Source organism: Anabrus simplex, chromosome 8, assembly GCF_040414725.1.
Source record: "Anabrus simplex isolate iqAnaSimp1 chromosome 8, ASM4041472v1, whole genome shotgun sequence".
In the NCBI taxonomy this organism is placed as follows: Eukaryota; Metazoa; Arthropoda; class Insecta; order Orthoptera; family Tettigoniidae; genus Anabrus; species Anabrus simplex.
In genome coordinates this window covers 201,587,161-201,600,217 of record NC_090272.1, presented here as the reverse complement: position 1 = coordinate 201,600,217, position 13,057 = coordinate 201,587,161, and the positions used below count along the sequence as shown (strand labels likewise).

At 41.7% G+C, this 13,057-nt stretch overlaps 1 protein-coding gene across 2 annotated transcripts in view; it reads left to right on the top strand.

Moving 5' to 3' along the window:
• Positions 1–13,057, top strand: part of Tpst (tyrosylprotein sulfotransferase) — a 662,871-nt gene that overhangs the window by 530,317 nt on the left and 119,497 nt on the right. For both annotated transcript variants that reach the window (XM_067152638.2, XM_067152640.2), the window contains one exon: positions 4,010–4,155. In XM_067152638.2, the coding sequence (XP_067008739.1) occupies positions 4,030–4,155 (126 nt within the window). In that variant the 5' untranslated portion in view covers positions 4,010–4,029. The remainder of the gene's footprint in view (positions 1–4,009; positions 4,156–13,057) is intronic.

Here is a 13,057-nt window from a genome sequence, read left to right as displayed (position 1 = left end):
ATCGCATCCGCCGTTTCGACAAAATCCTGTGAAGCCTCTAAACATGCCTGCTTCTGATCGTCAGTCAAGTGATGTGGCACAAGCCGAGAAGACGTTTTCCTCTCCCCTAACCTCTGAATAACGATTTGTCGCACGGATTCACGTTTAATCTACAGTTCATCCGCTATCATGCGCGCAGTTAATCGCCGATCGTTCGTGATTAATATCCTCACCTTCTCAATGTTTTCGTCACTGACGTCGGTTGTCGGTCTTCCGCTACGGGGGTTGTCAGAAACACTTTCCCGGCCTCCTCGAAAACGGGCGAACCACTCGTACACACACTTCAAGGACAGTGCTTGATCAAAATGCAGTTATCAGGTTTGACAACGAACTAACAGCCCCTGTACAGATACTGAAAGGAGTGAGACAAGGCTGTCTCTTCTCACCATTCCTGTTAAATGTATTTGCTGAGAAAATCATCACAGAGTATATAACAAAAAAACAAGCTTGGGGTGAAAATAGGAGGGAGACTAACGCAGACCATCAAATTTGCCCATGATCAAGGTATAGTTGCGGGTAGTCCAACAACTTTATCCAAAAATGTTGCTAAAACTGAATGAAACAGCTAAGGAATTTGGTATGGAAATGGATATTAATAAAACTAAAGTCATGATGTTTAGTAGGAACCCATGTCCATTGCACGTGATGATCAGTGGTGAGCCTGTACAAGTAGCACAGTCCAAATGCCATGGCTATATCATAACAGAAAACCGTCAGTGTCACACTGAAATAGAAACACGAATAGAAATAGCAAAGCAAATCTTCAGAGATAAAGAGTCCCTTCTATGTCAGAAAAGAATGTCCCTCATCTTACGTAAAAGAATAATGAAATGTTTGGCCTCTTGCGCTGTATAGTGCTGAGACCTGGACGTTAATCAAGAGTGATATTAAGAGGCTAGAAACCTTTGAGATGTGGTGTTGGCGTCGGCTGCAAAGGATTGACCCAATTGGAGAAGACTCATCGGAGGGACAAACCACTCATTTGACAGAATTACTCGAAGAAGAAGAAGAAGAAGAAGAAGAAGAAGAAGAAGAAGAAGAAATGAGTGTATACTATATTATACCTATTACTCAGTAAAAATCGTATCAATTAAATATTTTGAAAACCATGAGGAACTCTTTATAGGACAAACAGACAAGGATTTTCGTTGTTTCTCTTTCTGACCCTTATTTTTAGCCACCACTTAAATGGGACAGCTCTTGTGAAGTGGACAACAGCTCGTAGCCCATGGTATCAGGAACAGTGTAAGCGTACGCTCTTTTCTGATGAGGTCACCATAAGCTCGCACCCATACACCAGGGGCATTAGAGTCTGGAGACGATCTGGTGAAAGATGGAACGAACTCTTAATGCTGAAGCGCCATCAACAGCAAGGGGGTTTCGTCAGTTTCCGGGTGGGATCATGTTTGTTCGACGTTCCCCTTTAATTCGTACCCAGAGTAACATGACCTGTCTGGTATACAGATACAACATCCTCCATCCTGTAGTTACAGGATTTACTGCCACTGTAGGCGAGGGCTTTATGCTAGTGGATGATAATACTCGTGCCAATCGAGTCAGAGTAGTTAATCGGTTCTTAGAAACTTACAGCAAATGGTGTGGCCGGCACATTCTGCGGACATGAACCGAGTTGAAAATGCATGGCATGAACTGAAGAGGGCAGTGCTGCCCACCGCCCTAATCCTCCTGCTAATATTCAGCATCTGACTGAAGTTGGTATCCAAGAGTGGAATAATTTTCCCGAAAAAAGTTGGAATCTGGTGCTGAGTATGGCTCGTCTTGCTCAGGCATGCCTCATGGCGCGAAGTATACTGATCTGCCACACAACGAACGGTAATTTTGTGTTCGAAGTCCCACTTTACCAACTTCGTGCTTTTGTTGCTTTTCTGTTGCTTTTTTCAGAGCTGACTGCATATTGTCTTCCTTAGTATATACCCTTCGTAATATATAATGTACGTTTAGCAAAATAAAACACTAAACCAGAATATGTAAAACTTTCCTTGAGCTATGTATTTTCTTTGTCTTTACTGCCCGGGTTCCTGCTCTACAATAATTGAATCACAGGGTCATATACCTCTCCAGAATTGAAAAGTGCTTTTCAGAATATTTACTGACACAGAATCGAACTCACGTCATCCTGTCTTAGAAAACCTCATCTTCCCTGCCTAAGTGCGAGAGAGTCCTGATAATGTCGAAACCCAAAAACTTGTCCGAGAACAAGTACGGCTCGCCAGATGTAGGTCTTTTGATTTGACGCCCGTAGGCGATCTGTACTTCGTGATGAAGATGAAATGATAATGATGAAGACGCACATACACCGAGCCCCCGTGCCAGCAGAATTAACCAGTTAAGGTTAAAATTCCAGACCCTGCCGGGAATCGAACCCGGGACCCCTATGACCGATAGGCCAGCACGCTAACCATTTAGCCATGGAGCCAGACAGTAACGATGACAATAATACTAATAATAGTAATGTAAGTTAACAGGACCAGAAGACACGCACAGACGAGATCTTTTCAGAACAAACGACGTGACTTTTGGGATATTGACGCAAGTGCGATAAACAGATATAACTTAAACAATATTATCTCACCCATGGCTAACTAATGCAAATATAGAGTTCAAATTATTATTTTACGACTATTATTATTATTATTATTATTATTATTATTATTATTATTATTATTATTATTATTATTATTATTATTATTATTGTAATGCATAACTATGAAGTGTTTACATCCATTTATTATTATTTTTATTATGATTATTATTATTATTATTATTATTATTATTATTATTATTATTATTATTATTATTACATCATATGTGCATACGATACGATCGCATTGTTTGTGAGGTTATGTCATGAAACATTCATATCAGTTCAATTAATGCAAGAACCTGTATATAATTCATTCTTACCTGTGTATATAATTTGTAATCCTTAATTGTGAAACACGCTGGAACTTCCCGAATGGTAATAGGTAGACGAGAACGATGGAGAATATTCTGTACATTATAATCTATGTATTAAGCACTCTAGAATTTTCAAGAAGGTAGATTGTTTGTAACGTATCTTTCTGAAAGCCTGGCCAGGACATATATAAGGAGACGATCTTGACGGTGACCGAAGGGAGTGATTGGTAAAGGAGTTATTGTTCAGCAGAGTTATGGTGTAGCAAGAATATATACATATACCTTGGGTTGACATACAGCAGTTGCACTCTCCATATTAAAGTCGGTAGTCATCTGTTTCAACTGTGTTTCAAGGTTGTAATCTCCATGTGCAGCGATTAGTTTTTTCGAAATGGCGGCTTTTTTGATGTTCCCGGAGTGAAGTGTTTTGTTTATAATAGATATAAATAAATAAATAAATAAATAAATAAATAAATAAATAAATAAATAAATAATTATACCAACTGACATCATCTCATGTGCGTCTTTGTGGATACGTTAATTTAACGAGATGTAAATTGGACAACTAGTTCAAAGTGGACGGATGAACGCCGTGCTCGATCGACACAGCGAGCTAATGAAAACCTACTGAATCAATCGAAAACTGAGTAAACCCCAGAATGTACAATGAAACTTATTGTGGTCCTTAGTTGGCCTATTAGCGAATAATAAATAAATAAATATGTAAGTTAACATAGCAGAACTAGAATTCGTAATTGATAATTTAGACCCTTAACCTTCATAAATTGTACTTCAGATTCATGGGAACGATATTATTTATTTTCAGTTCCGAATTCGAAGTTTCATTCAATTAATGCAGTTTCTAAATATAATTAATTGTGTGTAGTTGTGATGATTAATAATGCTGAGCTTCTGTTACCTACCATTGTAACTTGCTAATTACAGGAAAACCTACTGCATGCCATAATGATCTCTGTATCGTGATATCCAAGCATTGATGTAGTCTGAGATGTTGTGATGAAAAAATAATTCGCTTCTGGTATTGTTTCAGGCCACCATGAGGTAGAGGGGATGGGACGAGGGGGGCGCAAGGTGGCGCTCTTTCTGGCCGGCAGCTTCTTGGCGGTGTGGCTGCTGTACGGCATGTTGTCGTCGTGCTCCTGGGACGAATCCCGACCGCTCATGATGGCCAAAGAGGTAAGTTACCGCGTTTGCACGTTTTTCTTCTGACAGTTATAGAAAAGTCATCTCATCATCCCAGTAGAGCTTTATGATTGTTGTGAAGTCCTGAGCTGTGTCGTAGTCCTTATCTATTATGGAATTGGGAACCTAGCATAATGGTCTTTCACCGGACTAATCCCTGCTAATTCTCCTTAAATGCACAGCAAACCAGTTGTATCCCGTCCTTTGCTGGCATTTTAGTGTACTACTGCTCCATTTTTGGGTTTATCGTTGTTTCCTTCCTACTTTTCATGAATAATCTTCCGTTTTTGTCTCATTATTTTCGGAAACTGCTTTCTCGTACCGGTACATCATTGTTGACTTTTATGCCAAGAGGTTTTTTCAGTGAATAGATTTAGGGTGATGTACCCTTTGTATGTTGGTGCCCTTCATAGCCAATGAACTTGTGCCTTTAACCTGGGCGTTCAGAACCTAGTGCCACGCATGTTTCGCCGGGCCCGCCGTCTGACGCCTGGCGGACAATGCGGACAGCCTCGCCGAGGCAGCACGTAAGGGGAGCCGGTGGCAATAACAATCTGACTGAAAACTATTGTATTGGAAGTGTGAACATATCCTGTGAAGCAGGTAAGAACAAAGTGATCACCATCTTTGTTTTCAGGCACAAGCTGGAGTGGTGCAGAAGGTTGGGGAAAAGTCGTCAGGTTCTGTTATGGCATGTATAATTAATTCTTGACATGATATTTTCGTATTTGTGTAAATCTGCAGTTCACTCTTTCTTTGGGAAACTTAGTGTCTGTTTCGCCTATCGGTTCACTCGTTTGCCATCAAGGAGAATGTACGATCAACAAACACATTTGGACCAGGAACACTAAACACCATTTCACTAAGTTAATTATTCTTTATAAACACTCTTACCCACTTCCGCGATGCATCTTCACCACTTTCCAGGATGTCCAAAGAGATATCTCCAAGAATATAGAAATCTTCATAGAATTCTTCCATGTCGATCCCCTTGGTTAACTGAAGACTTGTGACTGCTCTTTCCAGACAAGAAAAATCAATATGTTCCTTCAAACGGAACACTTGTGACTTTGCTGCAAAATTATCTTCATAGAAATCGAAGAACTTGAGCAGATATTTCAGAGCTTAGTCATAAATTTGCATGGAAACTCCCTCTATTTTCCGCTTTTCCGAATAGCTGATTGTTTATTTTCTTACTGAGCGTGTTGGCCGTTTTAGGGGTGCGCAGCTGTGAATTTGCATTCGGGAGATAGTGGGTTCGAATCCCACTGTCAGTATTCCTAAAATGGTTTTCCGTGGTTTCCCCGTTTTCACACCAGGCTAATGCAGGGACTGTACCTCTATTAAAGCCACGGTTACTTCCTTCCCACTCCTAGCCCTTTCCTAATCTTGATGGTTCCTAGGTGGGAATATTCGTCTGAGAAACGTTAGGCTGAGTAGCTCGGAGGTAGAAACGCTGGCTTACTGAGCTGAAGTTGCTGGGTTCGATCCCGGCTTAGTCCGGAGATGTTTGAAGGTGCTGAAATACATCAGTTCCCTGTCGGGAAAAGAAGTCGTGTAGAGTAAAATTCCGGCACTTCGGTGTCTGCGAAAACCTTTAAACAAGTCAGTTGGACGTAGAATCAAAAATCATCGTCATTATCATCTAAAATATCACGAAAGTTTGAATTCCCAACGAAACGCTTAATAATTTTTAAATATTAATTACATTTATATATTATTATTATTATTATTATTATTATTATTATTATTATTATTATTATTATTATTATTATTATTCACACAGGTGATGCAATAATTGGATAGTTGAAATTGAAAAAGACCTTCAAGAAGTGAGCCTAACAGGTGAAATTACATGGGAAAGGCCTAGCTTCAGATCGTTGAACAAACATCATTTTGCTGAAAAACTCAAGATAAGAACCGCCACCGCATGGACGGAAGAATGAAATAAACACAGAAAGCAAATTTATCTGCTAAATAAGTTCATTCGCGCTCCTTGCTTGTTGTTTAAAGGGGCCTAACATCTAGATCATCGGCCCAAATCGCGCTCCTTAGTTGGGCACAACATTATGAGGAAAAAACAAATGTTTACGCAATTCATCCAGCAATAAGGTACATCACAGTGATTCAGGTGATCGAGTGTTCTCTAATGTAAAGGAACAATGTTTTCTTAGAGTTCAGAAAGTTCTTCAAACGCTTTAATCACAGTAAATCCTTCACAAAGTTTAGTTTTCAACTCCCCGAGTTTGTAGGCTAGTTAAGTTTTATGACGTGTCAAGCTGTTGAGTGTAATTTTTATTTGGAGTCATTACTTGCAGGCGTGAAGGAATTACCAGCATGGGGGAGTCCGTGAAGTAGCAAGGAGCTAATTGTGTCATGTAACATGCACCCGTGGAGAAAGTTGGATCCCTGCGGGGCTACCACGTACACACACGCTGAGCAGTGACAGAACATCCATCGCATTTATAGACAAGGTTTACGTAAGGATGTCCGTCATGTCAGAACTGTGAGACTTGGAGAAATAGTTCCTCTTTCCCTCTCACACTGGGGTATGAGTATTTCTTCTTCTTTCATCTCTCCTATTCGAACTGTCTTAATCAATACTCATTCTCGTTGTTCTTGATGTTAAACTACAAGCGATGCATTCAATATTCTGATATTGTATAATGGTACCAAATATATTCGTTGCGAATAGATCAATAATAATAATAATAATAATAAACATCATGGTTTAGGGAAGCAACTGGGGATTTAGAGGTAAACGTTCTAGGTTCATAAATCACACAAAAGATGCATAGAAATCATGATTTAACAGGGTGAATAACAGCGTGTATTTTTGAACTAACAAATAAATGCAATAAATAGTAGGACCAAACGAGGTAAAAATCAAATTGAAACGACAACCACATTAAAATCAATTGCAAGTGACGTAACGTTAATTTTAACAGCGACATACAGTAGTAATGAGAAAATGACAGAACAATAAACTTTACACATAATTGTTCTTACAAGAGTCCAAGTAGCAAGGGCCAACAAGCCGTAAAGAACTTAAAGAACAGAACCCTAATAATGAAAAGGGAAGAGAACTCAAGCAGAATGCGAGATGGGATTGAAGCGGCATGCAAAGCAAACTCTCAATTATGGAAAGAATAACCACAAAGTGCTGGAATTATCATACACGTAACTTATAGGTGACGAAAGTGATTGTCAAAGTTCTCAAACACATGTCATCGCCAGGCTCCAATATTATAGTTCATGATCGAAACAAAAAATCACACTCGCAGATGGTCCACTACTGCTCGATAACTTAGACTTCAAAACCAGGCAAGGTTATAAAGCGCGAAGGGTAGTGGGAGTAAACGTTCCAACACTAAGTCCCAAGCATAAATGCCCTTGCTCACCCATTTTGTCTCGAAGCGTAGTCCAGGCGGAGAAGATGGAAATAGTGAACACACGCAAGGCAGCTGGCTGCCCTCGACGTCACACCGCAGTCGAAACTGAACAAATTTGCGGATATTTTTCGGGGTGGTGGTGGGGAGGCAGAAGGCCGCTCCCCCCGCGTGGCGATCGACTCTAATCTACATCGCCTCCGACATAATATTAGTTCTACGAAGAAAACGATAGCAGGGAGAATTGGGAGTATGATATTACAGGAGTATCTGCCTGTCCCCATGCTCAGCATGCTACCAGACCAGGTGTGGTGATGGATATCAATAGCGGTATAATCGGGTAATAAGGGTCAGGACAAAACCACACGGGCAGAAAAAGAAAGATGCCTACATGTAAAACCTGACATTTTGTAAACAGCACAAGCAGTACAATGTACATATTTAATAATTGTCATGTCACATTAAATCCACAGCTCAGAAAACCGAAAGGGTAAACACCTCTGATAAGTGCATCCGTTATCGGTGTAGACCGCGAGCAGCGAAGTATCTTCGACATGTGCGTACGCTTAAGCGGCCCTTACATGATCAATATTATTGACAATATCAGTATTGTCAATAGAGTCGTTTACTTCTGTCACCGTCAGTATCGCCATACGCTACACGGTCAGTATTATTGGCAATAATTGTATCAATAAAAGTTTGTTCCCACCATTCGGACTAGTGAAATTGTCTCTTTTCAAGTGAACTTTTGTGGCATTGTATGTTTTGAAAAAGTGGATGATCGAAAAAATGTTGTGTAGCCATAATTATCGCTATCGGAATTATTCGTCGAGTTCAGCGAAATCGGTGAATGAAAGAGTGGTTCTTTTTCTTCTGTTTACCCTCCAGGGTCGGTTTTACTCTCAGACTCAGCGACTTTTAAATATTGACGCCCCGAGATCAGAAAATCTGAATTTCATCAATATCGCTTCAATATCTACCATCAATACTCTTTATTTTTCACCTTACACGATCAGTATTATTGCCAATATCATACTGTATTGTCAACACTATTGATCGTGTAAGGGCCGCTTTAGAAATACCGGGATGATTGCACCACAGCCATGTTATTGGTTATACTTTGTACGTACCACTAACTACTTTTGTGGGTTTTGGAGACGTCGAGGTGCCGCAATTTTGCCCTGCAGAATTTGTTTTACTGAGACGTGTCTGGCGTATTGGAGCACCTTCGGATACCATCGATCGAGCCCGGGAACTTGGGCTCAGTTTATTGTGAAGTACTGTATGTTCGATGACGTACCTCGCTTTGGTGCAAACACCCGGCACTCATATCAGTAGTAGGGCTCGGCAACTCCAAATGGAACAGCGCAAGAGATGCGAACTTCTAATAACTCCCTCCTGCACTTCTGCCCCTAATCATGTAAGACCAATAGCTTTCTAGTCTGTACAGGGGAGTGTACCGTCACGAGCCAATCGAAGTGAAGATGGTCCAATGTTACCGAATAGTGACCGCAGGTAGTGCTCACCAAATCAGCATTGGAGTGCTCTAGCGTAGTGGTTTTCTCTCACTGCGCACGGTTTGGCAACACCGAGGTGTGTACTGGCAGGAACCAGACCCATACAGGGTGTATCAGAATTCTACTGACAAAAGGAATTCCGGGTTTCTCTTCGTGTTATGTTAAGAACGATAATGCAATGGGATTGGCGGAGAAAAATGTCCTTTTCGAGGATATGAGGATAATTTATTACTTCCGAGCGCACGATTCTAATTGAAGAACTTGCCGTATTTGCTATGCCAGAAAGCCATCCGCAGCCTGTTGCTTCGCATCAGAGGAGGGAATGGAAAGGAGGAGAAGTGGGAAGTGGGAGAAAGAGGTTTCTCGTTCGTTTCGCATATTCGCTTCTCAGCCCTAGTAGGCAGTGTACAGTTTGTTTTGCACAAGTTGACTGCTATGTGAACCCCGTGGAAAGAGAAGTTGAACTTGTACTAATAGAGTCAGCTTTCCAGGTCGTTCGCGACACACCACATGTCCTGAACAGAATCCAAAGGTCACTACTACACCGTTGTGAACTGTGCATCGAAGTAGGAGGGGGGCATGTTGAACATCTACTCTGATCAAACCATTGGGCGTATTGTTTCCTTCGTTCAGTATGGCATTCCATTTAAAATGTTGTGATTGAATGAATACACAATCATGAGGCGGCAGCGTTGCACCGTCAAGCAACGTGACTGCGACCAGCAAACGAGAGAAGAAACGATGTGGTGCATTCCTTGACTGACAAGTGTGTCGTAATTATAGTGTGTTCTTGCACTGTGTGTGGAGTTACGGCTGTTTAATAAACGAACTGTGCATATTGCCTGTAAGTAGACGAGGACAATCCTGAACGAGTCGAACGACGAATCTTGTGCATACGCGCGGAGCATTCTCTCTGTCTCCATCATACTCCACACTTCCCCTCCCTCCCCTTCTCTTCCCTGAAACATGGCAGCGACTTGTGCTCTGGCTTAGCAAGTGCGGCAAACTCGTCAATTTGAATCGCACGCCCGGATTGAACAAAATAACCTAATTTTCCCGAAAAGAAACATTCGTTCTTTAGATAACATGAAGAGCATCCCTGATTTTTTTTTTTTTTTGTTTTTACGGTATAGTTCTGATTATGCCTTTGCTGGCAGGACCTAGTGTTTGCAGTGCACTATGTCTTCTGGTATAGGCTAGAGCAATTTTGTTACTTTCATAGATCTGTCTCTGTCTTATCCTTGGCTTTGACAATATGAAAGTGACTGAGGTATGAGCGATGCTAGTAATGCCAATCCTTATGCAGCCAGTCCCTGCTATGAATGGTTTGAAAATGTTGCTCATAGGGTCGGTTGGTGTATGCATTTCGGTGGGCTTGGTAGACTGATATGATATAGCAACTCTGGCTCGGCGAGGAAAGCAACGGGAAACTACCTCACTCCTCATTTCCCTAGTACGCCTCTGCAGTGATGCCGAGGCCATCTATGACAGCTGATGGCAGAGCTGTTGAGGATCCCACCAGCGTTAGCGCTGACGGACTGAACATACATACATTTTTTTGCTATTTCTCTTACGTCGCACCGACACAGATAGGTCTTACGGCGACGATGGGATAGGAAAGGCCTAGGAATAGGAAGGAAGCGGCCGTGACCTTAATTAAGGTACAGACCCAGCATTTGGCTGGTGTGATAATGGGAAACACGGAAAACCATCTTCAGGGCTGCCGACAGTGGGATTCGAATCCACTATCTCCCGAATACTGGATACTGACCGCACTTAAGCGACTGCAGCTATCGAGCTCGGTAACATACATACATACATACATACATACATACATACATACATACATACATACATACATACATACATACATACATACATAGTTCTAATAAACGCTGCCGGCTTTCGTACGCTGTTTTTTCGTCTGTATTGAGTGTGCGATTATCGCTGAGGTTTTTGTAGGAATATGGTATTTTATCCTATCGGAAGTGTACTATTACCGTGTGTGACGTAATGGTGAGTGATAAAAGCAAGGTTGTTTATAGTGAAGGGAGAGAGATAGCAAGAGCGCGTTTACTGTCTACTCTCTCATACTCGCCCTGCTTTCTGTATCGCACCAGCTGGCAGAACTAGCGCTTATAACTCTTGATCTCCAACTTGCCGTGTTATAGTAGAAACGTTGTGGGTTGGTCATAAAATAGCTTGCAGAGTGGTGTGATAGTGCGCGGGTTGTTGGCGGGTGGACGACGACGTACTGGCCGAATACTTTGTCCACTGGCTATTCAGCAAGGTGACCGCGGTTCGAAAACTGGCCAATGCGTGTGGAATTTTTGAAATGGGGAGTCACGTCCCTGAGGACCAGATGTAAATCTGTAGGTCCTATGGCAGTGACGCATGTTCATAAAGTGATGAATGTGACATTTCCTTCACATGTTGTTACAGCCTCTTCACGTCTATCTTTCCTATCCGATCTTCTTTAATCAAAGCATGTTCCTTCTTCCGACCCCAAAGCGTTAGGTTTGCAAGCTCTAGGGAGTATTGTTTCCACGTCGTTCCTGCCCTTCCCTTCATTCCTTCCAGCTCTTTCAGTTCTAAGCGGATGACTGTCGCCTAGTTGTTCTTCCCCTTAAAACATCTCCACCACCACAACTGCCACCCCAACCCCGTTCATTTGTATGGGTTTAACTGAGCTTCTAGGCTGAATTTGGCCATACGCTTAACACCAGAAACGTTGCCTGTCGTCACGCCGGAAGTATTAAAATTGACATTTTAATATTACACTAACAGAGATAGGTTTTCGGCATTTTGGCAGAAACGTTTTCAGTCCTTTGCGTTTCGACGAGTTCATACTTCTGGAATTATTACTGATATCACATTCCTCGCTGTGCTCCATGTTCATTCTGTATCACATCGAGTCCTGTAGAACATCTATACATTAAGGTAATGCAAATATTGTTGTTTAATTACGCACTAGACTGTGTATGTTGTGAGAATTTAACCAAAGCATTACTGTTTACAGTGAATGCCACATTAACTGACGTAATAGGCTTTTTGCAGTCAATCAAATGTCGACCCACCTCATTAAAGTAGATACATTTCTCTCTGTGCTCAAATAGACGGGTCGTTAAGTGCTCTACCGCACGAAGAAAACTTTCAAATTGCTGCTATTGAATTTCAATTGCCCTCCGTACACCTGTTGATTGTACCGAGAAAGCTCTGCATATTTGAGATAACTAACTGCGCCTTTGAAAACCTGGGAGTCACACTCCTAGTTTCTGAGAACAAACTGTAGATTTGGTCGGTCCAGGTCCTTCGCTAAATGGTCAGCGTTGTAGTCTTCGGTTCAGAGGCTTCTGGATTCGGTTCTCGCTTGGGTTAGGGATTTTAGCCGCGTCTGGTTGATTTCTCGGGCTCGGAGTCGGCGTGTTCGTACCTCTTCACAATTCAAAACAACTCTAAAGACCTGAACCAGGCCCCTTCGGAGACCATACGCCATTCGTCTTATTCTTATTCTTATTCTTATTCTTATTAGTATTACTATTATTCCATCAGTTAAAATTGCATAAAAAACAACAACTTGGTATTACTTCTAAGTTGGAAGAACAACTTGGAAGAAATGCCCGTTCTCAGCCTAATCGTGGGAGCACGTGGAACCATCCCTTGCGGACTTCTGGCGAACTTTTTCTCTATGGTCTGAAGTCTTAAAGAAGACCGCAGTGGTGGCCCTGAAAGAATCGATCTCCATCTTCAGGACTCACTGCTACTGAGATGCAACCTCAACAACGATATTAACAACCACCATGAACACTCACAGTTTAGCAAACTGTAAATTTGTTACGTATAGCCTACTTTGACCAGACCGAGCTCGATACCTGCAGTCGCTCAAGTGCGGACAGTATCCAGTATTCGGGAGATAGTGGGTTCGAATCCCACTGTCGGCAGCCCTGAAGATAGTTTTCCGTGGTTTTCCATTTTCACACCAGGCAAATG